The following is a 23,446-nucleotide window of genomic DNA, read 5'->3' on the forward strand; positions in this document are numbered from 1 at the left end:
TGTCCCACGAAGCACAGCCTTGCAGCCAGGGGAGAGGCTTTGGACGAGCTCCCGTACGAGAATCCTCTTGGAGCTGTGGCTGGGCCTAAAAAGAGGAACACTGAAATCCCATGGGATGCAAATGACTGGAGGTGGGGCTTTAATTTTGGTATCGCCAGGTGGTTCCTGGACAAGGTAACTGCTGCAAACCTCCTGAACCAGGTACTCACTGATCCTGAGGAACACCACTGGCCGGAGTGTGGGTGCTGAGTCACAAACAGGGCTAAAAACTGATTATCTGCCTTCTGATCTTCAGTTTCACAAATGAGATTGTGGAATTAAGGGGCTTTTAATGTGGGATAAAGGTTTTCTTTTTCCTGCTTAGCGAAGGGGTTTACCTACCTGTGGAAAAACAAAACCCCACACCTTGGGATGGAGAAAACATGAGCTCCTTTCTGCTTTTTGTCTCTGCCTTGCGCTCTCCCCCATCATAAGCCTGCGCTATCTGCAGGGCCTCCCGGGTGATGTGCTTGGGCCCCTGCACACAGGCTGGGAGAGCAGGAGCGCTTGGGCACAAGCTCACACCTGTCAGCGGGGAGTCTCACTGAGGCTGGGGGTGGGAGGGAGGCTCCGAGCCAGCGAGCTGAGGCTTGAGGTGGGGGAATAGCAGTCAGGGAAGAGGTGAAACCCTTTTTAAACTTTCTTTACATATTTTTGCCCCCCCTTGCTATTTGCTGCCTGCAATTGCAAGCTGACAGGGATCTCCCGGCTGACAGTGCCTCTGTGTGAGTGACCTGAAGATGCTTGGCCAGCACGGCGAGGCTGAGCGAGCCACCTGCGAGTGGTGGCAGTGAGCCATCAGGCAGTTCCTCTGGCAGGTGGCTGGCTCCGCAGGTGTCAGGGCAGGGGGAGATGGGTACTGAGCTGACAATCAATAATTCAAAGAGGCGGTCACATGCCCTTGCTGGCTGTTGCAGGATTCGTCTCTTCACAGAGTCCAGTTGCTTCCAGAGATCAAGTTCCAGCTGGTGAATTATTAAACTCCAGCAGTGCTCCGTTCCCTTTGTACCACGTCTGTGTCTTCCTGCTGTCCTACCTTGACAGTGACGGGCTCTTTCCATCCATTCAGCTCTGCAGAAGCAGAGTCCTCTGGACCGGTATAGCATCGTGTGCTCTCCTTTGCTCCTTGTTTCTCTGGGAGAAGGAAAAGGCTCCAGAGATGGACCTGTCCTACAGATCCACCATTGCTATCTATAAGGTGAGTGCTGGCACCAAAGGCTGCTCCTGTCTGCCTGGAGGAGACATGCGGGTGGGACGAGAAGAGCTGTTTTCTGCCAAAGATTCCTTGGAAGGATGGACAGCTGAGGACTGGATCTGTCCCTGGGCTGAACTGCAGCAGCTCCTGTGGGCTCTGGGCTGTGTTTCAGAGCAGACAGCAGTAGGGAAGGGTGGCGTGGGTCTTAAGGCAGATTTGGGAAAGAATCAGGCAACCAGGGTGGTTTGGACATGAAGCATGAAGGGTGAGGTGTCCTGGTTGCCTTTAGGAAGGAGGAGTTCAGTTGGCTGTTTTCCCCCTTGCTGGAAAGAGTCTTCTGATCTCACAAATGCTTCCCTATGCACATTGGTGCTGCACCAAGGTGTTGAAGGCTGGGAGAAGGGGGAATGGCTTATTCCAGCCTCTGGTCTGCTATGGTGTAGACGTGAACACCTTTGATAAATGCAGCAGGTAAGAGTGAGGCTGGTCTGAAGCAGACAAACCCTTCTCTTTACCAAGCTGCTGCTGACTCTGGCAGCGCATCAAATCCTGGCCAGGAAAAAGTCATGTTCGTGCCTAGGTGATAAACGGTGGTCCTCACCCCAACAGGCTCACAGATGAGGGAAATGCTGCTCAGATCCCCTTGTAGTTACTGTCCTGTCTGCAGCGTGTATGGGGCCTTGGGTAAAGCCATCTTCAGGCGACTACTTGGCTCTCCAGCAAGATACCTTGCCCTGTGGCATTGCTCCTCCCTTGGCTGACTGGCAGCTGAAGGTCTCAGCTACCTCTGAAGCAGGGAGCTGACTGTGCATGGTTGTATATCACCACAGCCATCCAGCGTCGCGGCTGGGAGAGCTCTCTGGGTCCCAGCTGCACCCATCCAAACTGCAGTAGGAGGGCATTGACCTGCTGAGGTCTCTGGGGTGTGGAGAAGACTGGCATTAACATGCTTCTACCTGGGCACAGAGTATCCTGGAACAGTTCAACCCGGCACTGGAGAACCTGGTGTACCTGGGGAACAACTATGTGCGTGCCTTCCATGGTGAGTGAGATCCTGCATGGCCCAGGCTCCAGATTGTGCTGCTCTCTCCATCCTGGGTGTCCACTGTGCCTCAGGAGATGCTGCTGTCACTCAGAGCAAGGCTTCTGGTCCCCCCGTGGCATGTCCTTAGTTGCTCTTATTCACTTTTCTCCTGCTCCAGGACCCACTGCTGTTATTAGGCATGGATGGGGAGAAACAAGGGTGCCCTTGCCTATAGGCGAGCTACCAGGGGTGGCTGTCCTGTGTGCCGCTTTCTGGGGCTGGTGATGGTGGGAAGGCAGGCCAGATCCTCACCTCCTCTCTTCTCTCATCACAGCATTATCCAAAGCAGCTGAAGTGTATTTTAAGGCCATCGAGAAGATTGGGGAGCAAGCACTGCAGAGCTCCACCTCACATGTGCTGGGTAAGGCTCTCCCACTCACCATCCTCTGTCCTCTGACGAGACAGCTGCATTTTTTTGGCCTTTCCCCTTAGCTGGTCCCTTTCCAGTTATTGGGGGAAAGAAGACAGATCCTCTAAATGGTGTCTCACATCGCCAGGCCACGTGCAGGCAGTGAGAGTCAAATTTATTGTGTGTCCTTGAATATCTTCCAAGGCCCCAGCATACTCCCCTTTATCTCTCTGAGATCAACGGCTGAGCCCAGCTCCTGGGATGGGCCTCCAGCAATGGACTTCTCATGGATGCCAGTCCTTGCTGAGGCATTCTGCCCTGAGAGTTGAGGTTTTCATCTTAGAGTAACCCTTTGTCTCCTCCTTGCAGGTGTAAGGGAAAAGCTGGAGAGCATGGTCTAACAGCTGCTGGTAGAGTGTTGTTTTCCTGAGCCTGCAGCCACCTGAAATGGCAGCTTGGAGCTTGGGGGCTTACACTCAGCAATCCAAATAACTCTTGAAGCCAAATTTTGGCTGTTGAAAATATGTTCAGGGAACTGCTCTGATACTTTACATTTTAGTAAAAAACTTCCAGCAGACGTGTCCCTTCTGCAGACTCCTACTGTCATCTGCACCACCCAACTCATTCTTCTACTCCCTGTCATCAAATCTCTTCCCTTCACCATTTCATACTACCAATACCGGTAAAGTGGGACCGCATGCAGTGTCGGCAGTCGGTGCGGTAGCTACTTTCCCGTAGCACAACCAGAACCATGCAATGTAGCTGTGGTGCCACTGGGGGTGGAAATGGGGCTCATAGGGGCTGTGGCAGAGTGGAAACCCAGCACCCAGAGCCCATGGCCGAGCCTGGTGCTGGTCTGGCAGCTCTGCAGTGCCTGAGGGGTGGCAGTGGAGCTGAGCCCTGGGGAGGAAGGCTACCAGCCTCCCCCAGGGTGCAGAGCAGCGTGTCGCAGTATCTGTTGGACTTTCACACCCATATATCACCAGCCCAAGTCGCATGCTGTCGCTCTGCCTCCTTGTGTGCACAAGGAAATGGCTGCGGGATTTTTCCACCCTCTCCTATCTGTTTCCTTAAAGGTGAAATTCTGCTGCAGATGTCCAACACGCAGAGACTCCTGAGCTCTGATTTGGAAGTTGTGGTGAGTGGTTTTCCTGGGGGCTGGTGCAGGTGGGGGAAAAAATGACTTCTTTAACCGCAGCATGTCGGCATTTGCCTGGTTTTCCCAATCTCCCGCCCTCTGACACGCCTGCTGGCAGGTGCCAGCCTCCCTGCTGTCCCTGCTGCATGTGACAGAGGCGTGTTACCGAGCTGGCGTGACCACAGCCTGGCCATTGTGCAGCATTTGGTGCTGTTGGTGCACTGTCACCACCCCTCTGCAAACATGGTGGCAGGTGTGCAGCAGACTGAGCCATGCCTGGCTCTGAAGATGTGGGGAGGCTGTCCTCTTGTTCCCTGGGTGGCAGTAGTGGGACAGGAGTGGAGGGGATGCCAGCCCTACCAGATGCTGCTATTTGTGCCCAGACTTGGGGGTTAATGGTGGGTTGGGTGCTGAGTGCCCACCCTCAAGCTCCAGGGCTGCTCCATGGGAGACCCAGTGTGCCCATTTGTGGATTCTGTGTGGGGCCCAGGTGGCAAAAGAGTCACTAGGTCTGCGGGTTTTGTGAGCCACTCCTCACTGCAGTGCATGTAACACCCCATATGGTGAAAGGATGAGGGTGATGCCTCCTTCGCCTCTTCCAGGCTCAGACCTTCCATGTGGACCTGCTGCAGCACATGGAGAAGAACACCAAACTGGACGTGCAGTTCATCAGTGTGAGTGATGAATTCCGTTCTTCTCCTCAACCCTCCCTACTCCACCCAAGGGCTTTTGCTTGAGCACTTGAGATGTTTCCTTGACTTCCCACAGCAGGAATTAGGAGGATTTATCTTCTTCTCCCATCATGGACCAAATCCCCCTTAGCTTGACTGACAATGGAGCACTAAAGAGGGCAGGCGACTGTTCTCTTCTGCGCAGTGGGACTTCCTGAATGCTTCAATAGGGTTGAGAGACTTGGCATCCCAAAAGCAGAGTTCTCAACTTCCCCAGCCCACAGCCTCCACACAGGTGTGGGTCCCGTGCCATTGTGGCCCAGCTGGCCATGCCGGTGGCTAGTGTCGTGGAGGGAGACAGAAGCCTGGGCGCTTGCTCCCAGTGCAGGGGAGCTGTGCACCAGTTCTTGCTCCTGAGATCCTGAGGCTCATGAGCATTCTGGGGCCTTTCCAAATGAAGATAAAAGTAAAAAACGACTTTTTATAAGAGGGGCAGGTGAAGCCTGATTGCAGGGGGACTCAGATTCTGAACCACTTATCAGAGCTGCATCACAATGTGGCTGGGCTTCTGGTTCCTCACCCAGCCTGGTTTGTCCCTGGCAGGAGAGCCAGAAGCAGTATGAGCTGGAGTACCAGCGCAGAGCCACCAACCTGGACAAGTGCATGGCAGAGCTGTGGAGAATGGAGAGGGCCCGTGATAAAAATGTCCGGGAGATGAAGGTGAGCAGCGATTGCAGGAAGGGGAGTGGGAAAATTAACTGGATGATTTTTCTGGAGACAGGACTGGTTTCTGAACAACCCCATCCTTCCTTAAAAGCCAAGGGGTGGACCCCAGCATTCAAAAGGCAGCAGGCTCATCTGGAAAGGAGGAAACTCCTCTTCTACAGGGTGCTGCTGATCTGTGGTACACACTCCTGCCAAACCCTTTCCTCATTTATCAAAACCCCATGTATAAGGACTTAATCCCTGGCACTCTGCTCCGTCTCCTCTGTGCTGCTCCAGCACTGCGAATGGACTGGGAGGCTGGTAGACACAACGACCTATTTTGACTCTTCCCTTGCCCTGTGTGAGCCCGCTCTGCTGGATTTACACTGATCCCTTCCTTCCGCTTTCCCCTGTGGCCCAGGAGAATGTGATGCGACTGCGCTCAGAGATGCAGGCGTTCGTCTCTGAGAGCCAGAGGGAGGCTGAGCTGGAGGAGAAACGCCGCTACCGCTTCCTGGCTGAAAAGCACCAGATGCTCTACAACACCCTCCTCCAGTTTTACAGCAGGGTACGGCCCTAGTGTGCTGGGGAGCCGAGCTTGGGGAGCAGGCAGACAGGAGGGATCCAGGACTGAGCCACCCCTTGGGTGAAGGCAATGTCTGCACAGGGACTGGGCAGGAGACTCTCTTTCTTGCTGTGGGGTTCAGGCTGACTCTGCAGGGCTGGGAGAGCATGACTGGGGCTAAGGATGGTGCTGACACAGGGTTAGTGGGGTATGTGAGCGATGGGAGAGGGAAGGGTGATGTAGGTATTTACAGCAGGGTCTTTGGGACCACAGGGTCTCTGCTGGAGGGTGCCATCCTAGAAATTCACTCCTGTGGGGCTCTGTTTGGCCATTCCCACTAACCTAATCGTGGGAGGACCTGGTCCCTAATCTGATGCACATGGCAGCCTCAGCTCCTTCTGTAGCTGTTTTGCCTTGTCCATCACACCCTCGTCTTCTCTCTCATCCCAGGCTCGAGGCATGATCCAGACCAAGGTACCGCAGTGGAAGGAGCAGCTGGAGGCCAGCCGCAACCCTTCCAACAGCCACTCGCATGGTCTTCTTTCAGCCTCCCACAGCCAGGGGTATCCATCAGGCCGGCTCACTCCCACCCACCTTGAGATGGTGAGGAACCCATGGATGGCCTCTACCTTGTTCGGTGAAACACTGGCACAAGTTGCCCAGAGAGGTGGTAGATGCTCCATCCCTGGAGACATTCAAGGCCAGGCTGGATGGGTTCTGAGCAACCTGATCTAGTTGAAGATGTCCCTGCTTATTGCAGGGGATTGGACTATATGACATTTAAAGGTCCCTTCCAACCCAAACTGTTCTGTGATTCTATGGTGGCAAGGCTGAAGTTGCCCCTTTCAGGCTGCACAGCAATGCCAGTCCTTGGCCAACCATGGTATTTGCTGCCTTGTCCAGCTTCTGTGGCCTTTCCTGGCCAAGATGGAAGCATGTGTTTGGTCCGCAATGGGGAACGTGCTAGGTTTGACTTTCTGAGGGGGACTGGGTATCTCTCAGAGCATCTCCTGCTTAAGGCAGCCCCCGTGGATATACATTAAACCTCCTTTCCTTCCAACAGCCCCAGCGACCCCTTGGCGACTTTGCTTCTCCCATGACTGGGAGTAGATCCAGTGTCTTCTCTCCAGAACCTCCAGAAATGAGACTGTCTCCCCAGCCAGAGTCTCCCAGGCGGCCACTGCGGAGGACACCATCAGCAAGTATGATCCATGCCCAGGAGCAATCATGGGGGGAAGCACAGGGGTTGGGCCCCTCTGGGAGCAGGGTTGGGTTTGGGAAGGGACCACCACTCTATCAGGCCACTGATCTTCAGCCACATTCCTGAGTGTGGTGAGAGGACAGTGAATATGGGAGCTGGGGAGGGCAAGGCTGAATGAAGCAGAGGATGAGCTCAACCTTCAGAGCAGGGTCCATCCAGGACAAGGCCAGGCTTCCTGGATGGCTCTGTGAGGTGAGGAACCCACAGATGTGCAAGTTTCAAGGCTCCTTGAACCATGAGGGCTGGATCTTACTGGAGTTCCCATTTTAAAAAAAGGGAAAAGCACCTGCCCTACAGAACCCACCCACTTGCGTCATCTCACCTCCTTTTCCTTCTAGAAAAATTTCAGCTTAAAGCATTTTAAAAACATTTAAAAGGGCAGGGGAAGGGAAAAATGACCCAAATACTCGGTTGCTCTGGCAAGGCTGGGAAGAGGGCCATCAGCCAGGGCATCGGTTAGGCCATGCAGTGCCTATGCTCTAGACATTTGGCCAAAGAGGACGCAGTGCAAAGCAAGTGGCTTCAGTTTGACTTTATTTTCTCCTGCAAGATGAACCTTCTACTGTGCTTTCCACTTGCTATGCCATGCTCACTCCCTGCAGAGAAAGGCCGTGTGCTCTTCCTCTAGCATAATTACTTGACCAGGGAAGCAATGCTCCCTTCAAGGCAGCGTGGATCTTGCAGGAGGGTGCCAGACTCCAGTCAGACCCCTCCAATGCCTCCCCTGCAGGCTTGCTCCCTACCGGCCGTACCTCCCGTTCGGGTTCCTTCGGCGAGGCCGGCAGCGGCGGCAGCGACGGCAGGAGGAGGAGCGGCACGGTGAGGGTACATGCTATCGTGCCGCACACGACGGGTGTCAACCGAACCCTGCTGCGGTTCGAACCCGGGGACGTCATCACGGTGCTGATGCCAGAGGCGCAGAACGGGTGGCTGTACGGCAAGCTGGAGGGCTCGTCCACGTACGTGACTTCGCTGCTGTCAATTGGCCTGATGTGGACTTGTTGGGTCTGGAGCTGAGAGGCTTAAGCCCAAAATCATCTCCCCCTTCCTCTCCTGGGGTGGCTTGGGCATTTTGTCTCACCCACTATCTGGCTGGGACATCACTATGTCCTCAGTCATGAGCTGCGCCGGGCACAGGGGCTCTCCAAGCTGAGGAGATGTGGTGGGGCAGGGTTAGCATGGATGATCTGCCTGAGAGGGCTCCAGGGGCTTTGTCTGGGAGAGCCAGGGACACAGTGACCCCCCTCCCAACTTGCGTGACTGAGTGACTCCTGTCATGGGACCCGGCTCAGAGCTGTGAACTGCTGGAGTTACCTGAGAGGTCTGGCGTTTCTCAGCTCACACCACAACGGCCGCGTCAGCCTCCAGCGCAGACAGGGCACGGAAACTGCTGCACCTGGTGCTTACTGAATTACTCTTCATGGCACCGCCAGCCAGCATCTGTGCAAAACCCACCCCTGTTACATGTGGAATCCCTGAATGCTGCACTGCAGGGACATTCACACTCAGATGTGAGATGAGCAGGAGCGGTGCCTGTCTTTGGGGGGCCTTCTGGGGTGGAGCTGCTTTGCTCTGAGGAGAAGGGATTTCCACAGCTTCCTTGTGTGCTGGCCTTGGCTTCCTTATGAGCATCTCTTTCTGGATTGCACCAGCATTGCTCCTGGTAGTAGGCACTTTGCACGGCCAAGATGAGCAAGTCCTGCTCCAAGCTCAAGGACTGTCTCACAATAATCCCATGTCCCACCGGGGGGTGAAAGATATCCAGGACCCCTGTCACATATGTTAGCAGCAGCAGCAGCTTCGTTGATGTGTGAGATGGGCATAGAAGATCAGCAGTACTGGGCAGCTGGATCTGAAGAACCACAAACCATGGATGCCTGGACCTCATTCATCTTTGTTCTTGTGCCCTAGATGCGGCTGGTTCCCTGAAGCTTATGTCAAGCCTCTGGATGATGCAGGGGAGATGGAGGGGTCAGCTACCAGGTAACAGGAGAGCAACCAGGCAGGCAGGAGCTGGAGTGGCTCCTGGTAGGTCACTAACACCAGTGGGGTATCTGTTTGGGGTGTGCCCCATGGATACCTGCAGTGGTCCCACACTGAAGCATCTGCTGAGAGCCTTGCTGTGCTCTGGGATCTCACAGGCTTACCCTAGGTGGCTCCCTTAACACATGCAACATCTTCTCAAAGGTGCTTGTGGCTGGGCCAGTCCAAGCCACGTGCATTTTGTCCAGAGACATCCCACAGATATGTGTTGTGGCCAGCACCTGTGCTGCTCCCTGTTCCTTGTTCTTTGACTCTGAACCCACTGTCTTCTCTTGCTTAGGCCCTTCCCACTGCGAAGCAGTCACAGTATGGACGACATCCTGGACCGTCCCAACACTCCTTCCTCTAGCAATTACTGGCCTGCCGCTGCTCAGCCCAGCTTGCCAAACCCACCTCCCTTGTCGGTGGGTGCCAGCAGTCATCAGAGTGGGGTGGCCACCCCAGTCAGTTCTGGCTCCAAGGTAAGTGCAGGAGGTGTGTGTGTGTGGAGTGTGTGTGGAGTGGGCCATGTCTGACTTGCATCCTACAACACATTCATTTTCCACATCGGCCTGTTGAGAAAGGAAAACACCTTCCAGATATTGGAGTGTGACCTCCTTCTTTCCTCAGCTAAGGAGTCTTGTTAGCACTGACCTTTCTCACCCAGTCTGTTTGCATGCCACCATGTCCTCGTGGCCCCTGCCAGTCAGCCTTGTGTGTGCAGATCCTTGGTGGCTGGCTTTGCTCCCTCAAGGGACCACTTTCCTGCCCCTGTCCTTCTCATTTCTCTTTCTTTTTGCTCACCAGGGACCCTTCAGTTCAGTCCTTTTCTCCATGACCTCCCAGCCTGATTTCTGGTGGCTCCAGCGCAGCACCTCTTTCTGCTAATAGTAGGACCATGGAGTGATCAGGCTGAGCTGGGAGTGGGTGACCAGCTAACAGAGATGCCATCCTTCTTCTCACTTCAGAGAACGGAGAGGAGTTTCATAAGGCTCCCCTTCTAAATTCAAGCAAGGGTTGGGTTAAAGCCACAGCTGGGGTAGGGGAAAAGCACAGGCTGAGGGCACAGCCATTTTGGAGAGCCTTAGAACAAGTTGTGTCTAACCCACGGCTTATGGATGGCATACTGAGAAGCAAACCCACCACTTACCACTGCTTCCAGCTGTGGGGAATTGACTGGTGAGGACAAAGTTAGAGTTGAGGGCAGTTAAAGGTGAGGACTTGGGAGCATGAACAGCGTTTGCCTGTGGGACGTTACTTGCTCAGTCTCGTAGGAGGCTGGGACACCATCTCTGGTCACTGGTTCCAGACCAGTGCGAGGTTGGAAGCAACTGGATGGCTCAAAGGACTGAAAAATACAACACTTAATTACTCTTCTCTCTTCATGTCCTGCTCTGTGGTTTCAGGGAGCCTCTGGCTGCACAACACAGAGGGGAACAGGCTCTGCAGCCTATCCCCACCTCGGGGTCACTTGTTTCCATCCAGGCCTAGGGCTAGTGTGTAGGGCTAAACCTGGGATTGAGCAATGAAGTATGTGGAGCATTTGGAGTACCATGGCAGAGCAATTGAGCCACATTAGAAGTTTGGAAAGACTCAGCCTTGCTCTAAACTTATGCCAAAAACAGTCTCCAGTTGAGCCAGGAGCAGATGGATGTGTGTTTGACTTCACAACTGGAACACAGATAGCCACATGTGGCTTTCTTGTCTGCCACCAGCTACAGAAACTGGCATACTTTAGCAGGCCAGTTGTCACTGACCCTTCGCTATCCACTGGCCAAGAATAAGGGCCACAGGGCCCAGGTCTATCTTTCTCCATCAGGCTCCTCCACATTTAAGCAGTATGTGGTGTAGGGTAGGTAGCTACAGCTCTTGAATTCCCTGTGGATGCAGGGAGCATGTGAGGGCACTGACGATAAACTCTTTGTCAGGATATGTGGGCAACATGAGGGGGGCATCTCTGGCTGTGCTGGCACCGTGAAACGTAGTTCAGACTGTCACTGTTTGCTGTGCTCTTCAGACGTGACACTTTGGGGATCTGAGGCATCTCCTTTCTTCCCCAAGACAAAGGGAGGTGTCCTAGGGGAATAGCGAACCTGTGACATAAAGAAAACCCCCCACCACAGAAATCAGGGTGTTATCTGTAGCAGTAACTTCGTGGGCTTTTGCAAATCTTGAAAGAATAAGGAGTCAGAGCCTTTTAAATAAGACTTGGGCTCCTAAGTCACTTAGATGTTTCATGACATCTTCATTTGTGTGTGCAGTGTATTCTGCCCCGCTTTTGTCTCTCCATTCCCCACCCCAGATCACTCACTGCTGCCTTTCTTTTCACTGCAGAAATCAGGAGTATTTGACCAGCCTCCTGAACTCTTCCCACGGTGAGTGAGGCATGGAGCTCTGCTCTGGAATCAACAGAGGGGCATTATTACAATGCTATTATTATTTAATCTTTTGGATTATCAAATGTGGGAGGAACGGGTAAGTATCTGGAGGAACGCAATGCACAACCCACCTTCCAGGAGAGGAGGCAGAGGTGGGCCAATCTGATGTCTGCTGACTGGGAATGTTCTCTCCTACCTCTGGTAATACAAGGTCAGACCTGAGCACCCTGAGCACATAGCCTGACCTGTGTGCACCTTCCCATCCATTCTGGAAGAGCCACAAGTGCAGCTCAGCTTGAGTGTGGAGCTACATGACTTGTGCAGCTCTGTCTGCTTGGAGAGGGCTGAGGTGTAAGGGGCATGGCTTTTAGCTTTGATGAGTCAGGTCTGTGGAGATGAGACTTGCCAGAAACCCCTGCTTTCCTTCCCCCTGCAGCTGGGTTGGTGTTTCCATGTTTCTGGCACGATGCTGTATCCTCTTTCTGCTCCATGACTCCTTGCTTGTGGGGTCAGGGGCCACAAGTGTAGAGTGCCACTGCAAGGAACAGCCCTATGCTAGTGTCCCTTCTTCATCCTATGGAAGAGGGTGAGAAAGCCCCTAAGGAGAGCCCAAGGGGAACCACATAGGAATGTGCAGGAGGGTGTGTTAAGGAGGGAGAACATATACTTAGCAGCCAGCTTTATCATATTACATTGGCATGGACGTGGCTGCCCAGCAGTACTACATAGACTTTGCTTGGTTGGTGGGACCCCTGCATGGTTTTTGCAGGTTTCCTGATGGTTGCCTGTTTCCTTTCCCCTCCCAGAGGTACCAACCCCTTTGCCACAGTCAAGCTACGTCCCACAGTCACCAATGACCGCTCAGCGCCCATCATCCGATGAAGCGGAGCTGCGGATGGCAGAGAATTTCAGCAGGGAAGGAGGAGGCAACCTAGTGCTACTGCTCATGGAATAACCTCTCTTTTCTCCCTTCTTACCTCTTGGACATCGGAACCTGTCTCACCTGGCCATCTGGCACACTTTAGCCCGCAGCAGATCTCTGCTGCTCCTTTTAGACTGTCCCTTGTGCCCCCCTCCCAGAGTGATGTTACTATGGGAGAAGTCTGGTGTTATTGGTGGCCTGAAATAGGGGATGCTGCTTGTCTTGGGGGACAGGGGGATAGGTAGGTAAGATCATCTATGGCATGGAGCAGTGTGAGCAGGGTGACGAAGGCAAAGCTTTGTTAGCCCTGCTGTGGGCAGGGAATAACACGGGCCAAACAGTCCCTTTGTTACCAGAAAAATGAACCCCAAAGGGAGGAGGTGACAAGAAGGCTTTCCATAACATGGTCTGGCTGACAGGGTCTGCAGTGTGCAGCACTCTGTTCTTGGCCCCTTGGGCAACCATCTCCATTTGTAGCAGCATCTGCCCCTTCTCACCCCCAGTGTGGCTCCTTCCCTTGCCAGGCAGCCCTGGGACATGGCAGGGGCAGGTGACGGTGCCCTGTGCTGCTGCCCAGCTCCTTTGACAATTGTTCTGTGGAAAACGTTTGGGTTTTTATAAATAAAACGGAGAACACTGCTTCTGTAGTGGCTCAGTCGGGGAGAAAGACGTGGGGTCCCCACCAGCACTGGGGCCATGGTGGGGCGTTGAACACCACAGTTCTGTGGCTCTGGATGGCGCAGCTGCCAGCCCAGGGGGCCATGGTGGGCAGTGGGAGGGCTGTGTGACCCCTGCTGGCCAACCCCGTGGCCCCGGCTGTCCTGCCGCTGGAGGGCAGCAAGCCCCCACTGCCCGGCTGCCATGTGTGGGCAGGCTTGGCGCGGCAGGACAAGGCTGGGCAGCCATCTCCGTGCCCCGACGGGCGGTGTGCCCCAGGGGCATCCCGGGGCTGCTGCCCCAGGACCTGTGGGGAGCCTCACCAGCCTGGCCCTGCTGCCAGGGATGCCCTACATGTGATGGGGGAGCCCTCAGGGGAGATGCGGCGAGGGAGGGAGCGTGAGCGATGGCCGGGGCTTTAGCCGATTAGCCTTATTAATAGAAATTAAACCCCGGCTGCGAGTGTTGCAAAGCCCCTGCAGCCCGCCCCCATCCCGCTGCCACGAGGCTGAGGGGCTTTGAGGGTTTACAGCTTGGGCCATTCCCTCCCCAAAACGCCGCCCGGACTGAGCCTGGATCCGCCTCCCTGGAAGTAAATCAGGTTCCCCCATGTGTGGCCAGAGACTGGCTTGTCCCCAGTGCCCACCAGACCCTCTTTTGGGTGGCGCCTGCTGAGGTGCTTTGTTCTGGGAGGTTTGTGAGCTGCCAGGAGCAGGCAGGCTCTGGCACTTTGAGCCATGGATGGTGTCAATTCCTTGGTCGCTCCACCTTGTCTTCCTTCTCTACTGAGCACATGCCCTGCAAAGCCAGACCAGCTCTTCTCCATCCTTCTGGCTGGTGGCTGAGGAAGCCATGGGGGGCTCCTTCCCCCATTGTGCCCCTTGATGAAACATTAGCTCATGCTCTCATGCTCCACTGCCCTCCCTCCTGGCTGGATCCATCACCAGTGCTCTCCACTCTCTCCCTGCTTCCTCCTGCTTCAGCCCCTCTCCGTCTGCTCCCTCCAGCCTGCCCCACTCTACTGGGGGAAAGGCAAGGCAGCAGGATTACCGGGGGATTCGGGGGATTCGGGCTGCGGCAGGCAGCCACCTCCTCCCCATTGGCTGGAAAAGCCTCTTAAAAGTGGAGAAGTGCTTTCTGCCCGCTCAGCATCCGCTGGTCTCTGGCCACCTGAAACCATTAGTGGCTGCTGACCCACGTCCACACTGGGAGCATCGTGGGGCACTACCTGCACCCGCAGGAGGCAAGGAGGTCCCCCACGCAGAGTGTCCCCCCGGATCAGCCACAGGCAGCTTTGCTGGGCAGCACTGGAGCTGGAGGAAAGCAGGCTGAGAGGGGGATTAGCTGTCTAAAGAGGACATAGTTGCCTCAAGGAAGGAGCAGGGCACAAGAAACTGCTTGACGGGTGCTGGATTCCTGCAGGCATCGCCCTGTGCCCGGCTGACAGTGTGCCCAGCATGGAGCAAAGAGCCGGCAGGACCATCTAACCGGGTGCCCTCATCCAGAGCCGGGAAGCACCAGCCGCAGGGAGAAGAGAACGCTCAGCCCTCGGAGGCTCAGCCTGTGCCCAGGAGGTTGTCTCTTCATTACACAGGTCAGTGGCGTGGAGGGATGCTTCTATCCTGGCACCGGCTGCTGAGGGGACAGCTCGTCCCACTTGTTTAATGAATGCTTTCCCAGGGTGTTGTCTGTGGGTTGGAGAGGCTGCTGGCACAAATTCTGGCCCTTGCATTTAATAAACAGACCCTCCCACCCCATCTGTACTGTGTGGAGGCACCAGGAGCCATGCCAGCATTTGTGTGGACCCTCCTGGACGCAGCTTGCCTGGCACAGCAGGGCTTTGCTGGGCATCGTCCAGCACCGGCTGCTCTGTTCTTTGTGTGCGTCCAGGGACTGGCAGCTGTGGCTGAACCTGCTGTGGCTTTCACCCTCCCAGCCCAGGCTTGTGACTTCTGGTGTTGGTGCAAGTCTTCTGGCACCCACCTGCAGCGTGCTCTGTGACAGTGCCTGCTCTGGGCCACCTGCGTGGGATGCACAAGGAAGGGCAGGTGCCCATGCTGATGAGCTTTTAGGTGTGTGAGAACTTACATGTGGTATTTTTACCTGTGAATAAAGCTCCTTAAGTGAAGAGAAAATAACAGCAAGCTGTAAAGTATGCAATGGCAGGTGCAGGGTAGAAATTGTGACTACCGTGTGCAGCCACGAGCAGAAGAGCTAGCATACATGCCACAGTGTTAGGAACAAGGCAGCTCTGAAACATCTGGCTCAGAGCTGGGATAAATCTCCAGCAGAGCTGCGCTATAGCACATTGCCCTTGGAGACGTCTTCACAGGTGAGCTCCTCTGGTGCACCTCATCTTTTTCAGCCAACATCTAGCTGCAGGCAGGTGAAAGCCACTTCCTGCCTTGCTGCAGAGCTCTGTAGCACCAAGCATGTAGCTCCTGCAGAGGTACCCATCCAGCTCCAGACTCCAACAGAACTGATGGAGATTTGTCTAATGTGCTGTTCAAAATCAGACATCAGATTCATCATCGATAGATGATACTACAGAAGTGTCTGAAGAGCATGCCACAGGTGGACAAATATTTTCCTGCTAGGTAGCTGGAGAAAAAAAACTACATTAATTGCAATGGTTTCACTGATTCATTTGATTTGTGGAGCAAGATGAGAACAAGAAGAGTGAGACAGGGAGAGGGATTGTGTAAAAAGGCTCAGAGTGTGTTTGGTTTCAGTTGCTCCTATTTGAGGTAGCAATTTGCAGATGGTGCAGAGATAGAGAACCAGCACTGATGGAGAAATTGTTGCGTTTTTGCAGCAGGTCACTTTTTGTACAGCTGTACCTGGCTTGTCAGTCAGGTGGAAAAGGAGAGGAGCAGCAGGTGGGCAATAGTAGAAGCTGAGTGAGACTGCTCAGTCTGGCTGTCCGGTGCCAGTGATGCACATAACACCAAAAAGGGGAGAGAGAGGGAAGATATGGGTGTCTGTAGCGTATATTATTATTTTTTCATTCTTGCAATGATTCTTTGCCTTGAAAGTGTCTTTATAGCACCTGTTCTCATTTCATGCCTCTGCCCCTTGGCCACAGTCCCTGAGACCTGGGCTGATAAGGAGAGACTGGAGTAGCCTGCACCAGCCCATAGTTCAGCCAGAGAGTGCTAGGATGTGGTCATCCAGAAGAGGAGCCACCCCAATCCACGCTCAGACGCAGATCCTGCTCCCTTTTTTCACGGCTAACGCGTTCTGAAGTTTGGGGATCTCTGCTGCGGAGACCCGTGGCGGTGGCAGATGCCTGTGTGCTGCCATGAACAAACCCTCACATGTTTTCAGGAGCAAGGGACCCCCTCGGAGGGGAAAGAGAGAGACCACTGTGACTGGCTGGTGACACCAATCCCACCCATCCCTCCACAGGTCAAACATGGCTCAGGCAGCAGTCTAAAACCAACCAGACAAGACCGTTTTGTGCCTCCTCATATCGATGTGCTGTGGGTGCAGGTGCCACATCCCTTGCGGAGGGCTCCAGAAGTGGCCTAGCTGTCTTGTCTTGCAAGTCCCTCCTCCAGCATCCCCTGAAGTGTGGTTTCAGACCCCTCTCAGAACTCTGCCCAGCCCTTTTTCCAGCCTTGGCTCTGCACACTGAGCCTCCTCCAGCCTCAGAAAGACCAGTCACCCTCCTCTTCTGCAAGATTCAGGGCTGTTGCACAGTAGGGCCACCTCTTGCCAAGCAAGGACCCTTTGCCTGAACTCTGCCCCAGGCTGTGACATCTGTGCTTTTGCCTAAAGGATTTGCACTTGTTTAACTTGCTGAGCAAGAGCAGTGCTGTGGGAATCAAGGCAACTTGTCCTCATTGCTCGGAAGACACAAAGAAGAGGGACCACCTTGAGAAACACACCCCGACTCAAAGCTCCCAGGTTCTAGCCGTGTGGAGTGTCCTTGTCCCCTCAGCAGTGTCCAGTCAGCGTATGAGTGCTGGAATTTCCCATGACTGCCAGTGCCAAGGGATGGGGACATTGCTGACATCTCATAGCTCCTTCAGCCAAGGGAGAGAACCCACACTGGGGTCATACTGCCAACAGGACAGTGATAGTGCAAACTGGACCCGGCAAAGTCCAGCTCAGGCAATGGAGAAAGCCCACCTACTTAAGAGCATCTGTAATCAAAGGCCAGTATTGTGGGTTTTTTTTGCATATAGGTGTGAAAACAAGCCTGTCTGATCAAGAAACTGAGGCCAAATGTTCTGGAAGGGGTATGGCAAAGACCTGGTGCCTAAGGGAGAAATGAGAAAAACAGACCCACAGCAGCCAACTGGAGCAAAATTCCTGGGCAGCTTAACAGCCCTGAGAGCGACTCACAAGACATCCCCCCTAATTCCCTCTTCCCCCCCCTCAGGCTTAGTTCCGGCCCCTCGGTGTAGGTACAGAGCCCTAATCTCTCTGGCATGCAAATAACCACCGCCACCAGGCTTGTCTGTGCTCTTGCCCTTCACCCATTTCTCAAATCTGGCCCCCCGCGATGGGGAAGGGAGGGTGAGGGAGGGGGCACAACAGGGTTAATGGACCTCCGGTGCTCCACTGCTGGAGGCATCTGTAGCAGGGCAGGTTCTGGGAGGCTAACAGCTGGAGCAAACCGGGAGGGGAGAGGCTCAGAGGAAGATCTTGAGAGCGTGGCAGGGTTCACCTTGCTGGCTTTCACCTTGCACCAGCCTTTAGGCAAAGCCGGATGCAGAGCAAGTTGGATGCTGCAGATCCTGATGCCCCACCACGTCAGGTGCAGCTCTCCAGTCTCAGCTGGGAGCTGTGGCCCTGCTTGATGGCTTCTGATCAGGGGTTACAGAGCTGTGGGCTGCCCAGAGGGACCTCCCCACCTCTGCCCAGCTGTGGCTTGACATCACACCCTGAAGCAATCCTGCCTTGCCTGGCAGGATGAAGGTGCAGAGAGATGATGTGGTCCCCCAGTGAAGCTCTTGGGTCTTGGAGATGGTGGGCATGGAGACACACCTTGTAGTAAATGTTTGCCTCCTGTACTCTTCTTGCATGCCTGAAAATATCTCTTTCTCTCTCTCTGTTGTCCTGCCTCCTCCTGGTCTGCCTTTCCGCTTCCAGGCTAGACGATGGGGAGAGCTGATCCAGAGGAAGGGCAGCTCCCAGCTCCTGTGAAGCCCCCAGATGGTGGCTGGGGCTGGATTGTGCTCCTCGGCTGCTTTGTGATCACTGGCTTCTCCTATGCCTTCCCGAAAGCCGTCAGTGTCTACTTCAAGGAGCTCATGAAAGATTTCCATGTGGGCTACAGTGACACAGCCTGGATCTCCTCCATCATGCTGGCCATGCTCTACGGGACAGGTGATGCTTGGACACACTTCCCCCGCACCCCTCCCCAGCTAGTGCCTTTCACGGCCCTGCTTGCAGACCATGTGCTCATGGGCTCTCCTCGTGTTCCCTGGCCTGGTCATGAACCAACATGCAGAATGCAATTGTCCCACCGCTTCTGTTCTAGAAGTGTGCTGCATTTCATGTCCCTGTTTCCTCTGTGCCAGGAGACCTCAGGGGTCACCCCACCTGCCTCTCAGACAGTTGACATGAAGTTTGCTCTATTGCTGAAGTACTGCCCCTATGGCACCAAACTGTCTTGTTCCCAGGGAACAGGGAGCTGAAGGCATGGCAAAGCAGAGGTCTCCACACCACAGCCCCTTGCCCTTGGCCAGGCCCAACAGATGTATGTGTCAGCAGCCAAGAAGTGACCTCCATCATTAGTGTTTCATCTTCCCCGAGTGCCCTGCTTGGGCTGGCTACCCCTTCCCAGTGTCTTGTCTCCTCCTGGTCTCCTACTCTGTCTCCTCTGCTTCCTCCCAGGACCAATATGCAGCATCATGGTGAACCAGTTTGGCTGCCGGCCCGTGATGCTCATCGGTGGGCTCCTAGCTTCTGCTGGGATGATCCTGGCATCTTTTACCACCAACATCATTGAGCTTTATCTTACAGCTGGTGTGCTAACAGGTGAGAGACCCAGGAGTTAAGGGGTGAAAGGGGGACAGACTTACGAGGGGAAAAGACAAGATCATGTTGTATCTCCCTTTAGTATTGCCATGTCTAGCATCAGGTCCCCCTCATCTATTCACACCTGCTCACAGGAGGCATCTAGTACTGGACATTGCACCTGTGGGAGATGCATCAGTTGGATGTAATGTAAACAGGCAGGGCCTTTGGTTGAGGGGAGAGGGACAGAAAGAACATAAGTGATGCTCAGTGATCATGGCAAGTGGGATGGCATCAGTACATAATGGTATGAGAGAGAGAGGCAAAGTTCATGTTTAAGCCACAGGTCCTGTCTAAACATGGCCACAGTTACGTGATTCAAGTACATGTCAGGCAGATAGGCTGCTATAGCCTATCTTTACTGGGAGCAACCCACCAACATGAAGGAGCAGAGGTTTGTGAGGAACACAAGAATCCCATCTTGGGACTTCAGGACTAGGGTAGTCTGAGGGGAGTTTTCAGCTTGTTGCGAACCATGTCTCATGTTCTTGCACTCTTGCTCTTACCCTCATGTAGGTCTGGGTATGGCGTTGAACTTCCAGCCCTCACTGATCATGCTGGGCACATACTTTGACAAGCGTCGGCCTCTTGCCAATGGACTGGCTGCTGCTGGGAGCCCTGTCTTCCTTTCCTCTCTTTCTCCACTGGGGCAAGTGCTGCTGGAGAAGTTTGGTTGGCGAGGAGGGTTCCTTATCATGGGGGGCCTTCTGCTCAACTGCTGCACTTGTGGGGCAGTCATGAGACCCCTGGACATGGGCATGAAGCGGAAGATGGAGAAGACTCAGGACAAATATGAAGCCAAGGAGATGCTGCCCATAGGAGGGAAGTCAGAGGAAGGAATCAGCACCACTGATGGAACCAAGAAAGCCAAGAAAGCCAAGAAGAAGCCCAGGAAAGGAAAGAAGCTTCTGGATTTTAGTATCTTTTCCAATCGAGGGTTTATAATTTACACTATTTCAAAGTTCATCCTGGTCTTGGGTCTCTTTGTGCCCCCCATATTGCTGGTCAACTATGCCAAGGACACAGGTGTACCAGACACAGAGGCTGCATTCTTGCTCTCCATCATCGGTTTCATAGACATCTTTGCTCGCCCAGCCTGTGGCATGGTGGCAGGGTTGAAGTGGGTCCGTCCTCATGTGGCGTACCTGTTCAGCTTCTCCATGCTCTTCAACGGCTTGACAGACATCTGCAGCGCCAGGGCTAGCAACTACACGGGGCTGGTCATCTTCTGCGTCTTTTTTGGCATCTCTTATGGCATGGTGGGGGCACTGCAGTTTGAGGTGCTGATGGCCATTGTTGGCTCCCAGAAGTTCTCCAGTGCTATTGGGCTGGTCCTACTTATTGAGGCTTTTGCTGTGCTCATCGGTCCACCCTCTGCAGGTAGGTGTCTTGTTGCAAAACACAGGTGATGTTTTTTGGCTTCCATTCCACAGTATTGCAGGTATTGGGCATGGGCACAGTACTTCAAGGAAGACCCTATTTCTCAACTTCAAATTTCCCATGGAAGCTGAGATCTGAAGTGAAAGCCCCCAGCCTCACTCCATGCACAACACTGAATCTGAACAGGGGCAGAAGATAGAAAGTGGTATTTTTCTCTCTGCTTTGCTCAGAACACCCAAGTGATGGCAGCCATAGGGCTATCCAGAGTGGCATGGCATGACTTCCAATGTCCCTCAGTCCCAATCAGGGACCCTTCCCTCTCTTCCATGCTGGGATTCAGACCTCTGCCTTCACTGCAAATGTTGCATAAAATCACGTTATAGGAAGGGTCAGGCACATGCTGCAGGCAAACCTTTGGGAGCCTTTGGTAGAACAAGGTGAGGATCTTTCAAGTGCTCCTTGGTGTCCATCGCCTTTTGATTGGTGCTGTGAATAATGGTCTCAATTTGTGTTGACCACAGTTCCAAGGCGTTTTTGTGTCAATCAACTCAAAACAGTTTTTAGAGCGACCTGACACATTTGCTGTTACTTCATTTTTAAGAGGATTGAGACACTCACAGCTTCTCAACTAGTCTAGACTAGGCCACAGTCCCTGGTAAGGTCCACACCCCACGAACAGCCCATAAACAGGCAGTTGAATGGGGAGAGACCATTCACCCAAGAGGTTGGTGTAGGTTACTGTTAAGTATCTGAGAAAGCCAAATCATGTCAAAGGATCATTTCCAAATGAAGTGCATTTCCCTGCATGTGTGATTTGCGAGGAAGGGTCAGGGACAGACCATGGGCAAATCCATCCTGTCGCTTCCTGTGCTCCCTTCCTTCAGCTGCAACACGTGGGCTAAAGCCCATCAGTGAACACCTCAGTGCGAATGATCTTTTCCCCAGCACATACCACCAGTTTAGAGCAAAACCTGCCATCAGCAACTCCACCCAGCTCTCAACGTAAAAGTTGGTGGCCAAGAGAAGAGCCTCTTGATGCTAACAATAATTCATGTCCCATCTTACAACCTGTGGGGCAGTTGGCAGTCCCAGACCAGGGAGCACCAAGAAATATATGTCTCGGACATGGTGGGAGATCATGGTGGGAGAGGGGGATTTAACCAGTGGATGGTGATGGGGGACATCCCTTAGCTCTCCTGCTGTGCCTTGGCACCATGTGCACGCCCAACGGGACACAGGCGGTTCAGGGTCATCAAAGAATGATGTTGAGGGGAGCCAAGTGCGGTTCCCACCTTCCCCCCATGGGGACTTGCTGCTGCAGGACCCCCATGGTACAGGAAGCTTGAGTGTGCTGGCAAACCCCATGGCTCGGAGTCGGGGGAGCAGTGCTCGGCTGGAAGAAGGGGGCTGAACAAAGTGGCTTTGTTTGGTGTAATCCTCCTGAGCTGCTTCCCGCGCTGTGGGGCTGAGGGCATTTGGCACAGGATAAGCTGCACACACACATGCAGTACACGCAGGTTCCTTGCTCGCTGGCTGGCTGGAGTGAACAGGGACTCATTCACCCACTGAGGAATTTGCTGTGTGCCTCCCATGACTGCTCTGGGAGGCACCTCCATGCCCCGTAGTGCAGCAGGGATCAGAGTCCAAACGCACAGTCAGGAGCACGGGAGACTGGGATAAAGCCTCTGGTCAGCATGCTCTGTCCTTGCTCAGTAGGTTCCACCCTGACTGCAGCAGGGTGGCTGCTCATGCTCTCCAGCACCAAGGACTGCGAGCTCTACCTCCATGGCCAGCCCTGGTGCATTCAGAGGATGCATTGAGAACATGTCCTTGGCAGAGAAATAATCAGGTGTGGGCCAGCCAAAGGAATTTCTCTGCCAAATAGATGTTTCTTCTCTGAATATTTTCCTGACATGATAGCCTAAGAAATAGTAACAGCTTCTCAAATTTCATTTCTTTTCTGAGACTAGTCAAGCCAGGCCCTCAGAGGCTAGTCTTACCTTGACAAGAAGAAGGTGGCCTGCCATGACGCAGGAGCATGACATCAGTATGTCACAATTATTTAACCTCATCCAAACAAGAAAAAACACCAAACTCACGCTCTTACAGTACTTCTCCTGGTGGCACAGTTTGGTTCTTGCCCAGGGTCATTTTTAGATATTTACATAGTCCCTTGAGAAATGGGTCCTCAGCCGAAAGCAGGTGCTGCCCACCTGTGCATGCAGGAGTACGTAGGCTGAGGCTAACTGTCTCATCTCTTCTCCAACCATCAGGCCGCCTGGTTGATGCTCTCAAGAACTATGAGGTGATCTTCTACCTGGCAGGCTCAGAGGTGGTGCTCTCCGCTCTTTTCCTGGCCATGGCCACCTACTGCTGCCTGAACCGCGGGAAGAAGAAGGAGCCTCCCCCAGAGAAGAACCCCTCCGTGGGCGGCGGGAGTGACACCGAGGAAGCAGAGTCTGACGTGCAGGAAGCTGAGGAGCACAGCAGTGACAACCACCAGCTGGCCCACAGCACTGACAACACCATGGTGGCAGCCAGCGAGGAGGCCAACCATGTGGCAGATGAGCAGAGCGGGGAGGGAGGCGGGTGTCCCGCGGGGGACGGGGAGGTGTTGGCACGAGATGGCTGCAATGCTGACCAGACGGTGGAGAGGGACAGTTTTTAGCCAGGGCAGAGGAACGGGCACGTATAAAACTGGCCTTGTTTGCATGCACCTCAGCATGGGAGGGTAGGTGGGATGTGGGGTGGAGAAAGTTGACACACAAGCAGACGTAAGAAGTAAGAGGGAGAGGTATAAGAATAGCTGGTCATTATGTACATACATCCACATACCTACCCAGTGATACATCTACTTGCATCCTGCACCCATGCTGGTACAACACAGGCTCAGAGCAGCCCAAACACCAAAAAGAAAAAAAAAATCTTCTTTCCTCACTTCCAAACCAGCCCTGGAGAAAGTCTTTTGAAGAGACTGCCAAGGACTTCCCTTTTCCTTCTGCGTTGTCACAATACAGAACACAAACAATTAGAGACTCTTTGTAATCAGA

The 23,446-nt window shown here is 53.9% G+C and overlaps 2 protein-coding genes across 2 annotated transcripts; both read left to right on the plus strand.

The window, feature by feature from the left end:
• The first annotated feature begins 817 nt into the window (after positions 1–817).
• BAIAP2L2 (BAR/IMD domain containing adaptor protein 2 like 2) lies at positions 818–12,968 on the plus strand. The gene is made up of 14 exons (XM_065851686.2): positions 818–1,237; positions 2,201–2,276; positions 2,593–2,679; positions 3,744–3,805; positions 4,408–4,479; positions 5,080–5,196; positions 5,603–5,749; positions 6,197–6,349; positions 6,810–6,948; positions 7,738–7,966; positions 8,919–8,990; positions 9,331–9,511; positions 11,364–11,404; positions 12,214–12,968. Exons 1-14 carry the CDS (start codon positions 935–937, stop codon positions 12,287–12,289), a joined length of 1,755 nt encoding a protein of 584 aa, XP_065707758.2. The 5' UTR covers positions 818–934; the 3' UTR covers positions 12,290–12,968.
• A 1,057-nt stretch (positions 12,969–14,025) lies between these two features.
• Positions 14,026–23,446, plus strand: SLC16A8 (solute carrier family 16 member 8). The gene is made up of 5 exons (XM_065853870.2): positions 14,026–14,580; positions 18,087–18,323; positions 18,834–18,977; positions 19,533–20,396; positions 22,670–23,446. Exons 2-5 carry the CDS (start codon positions 18,095–18,097, stop codon positions 23,062–23,064), a joined length of 1,632 nt encoding a protein of 543 aa, XP_065709942.1. The 5' UTR covers positions 14,026–14,580; positions 18,087–18,094; the 3' UTR covers positions 23,065–23,446.

The sequence above is a fragment of the Patagioenas fasciata genome, chromosome 1 (assembly GCF_037038585.1).
Source record: "Patagioenas fasciata isolate bPatFas1 chromosome 1, bPatFas1.hap1, whole genome shotgun sequence".
NCBI lineage: Eukaryota > Metazoa > Chordata > Aves > Columbiformes > Columbidae > Patagioenas > Patagioenas fasciata.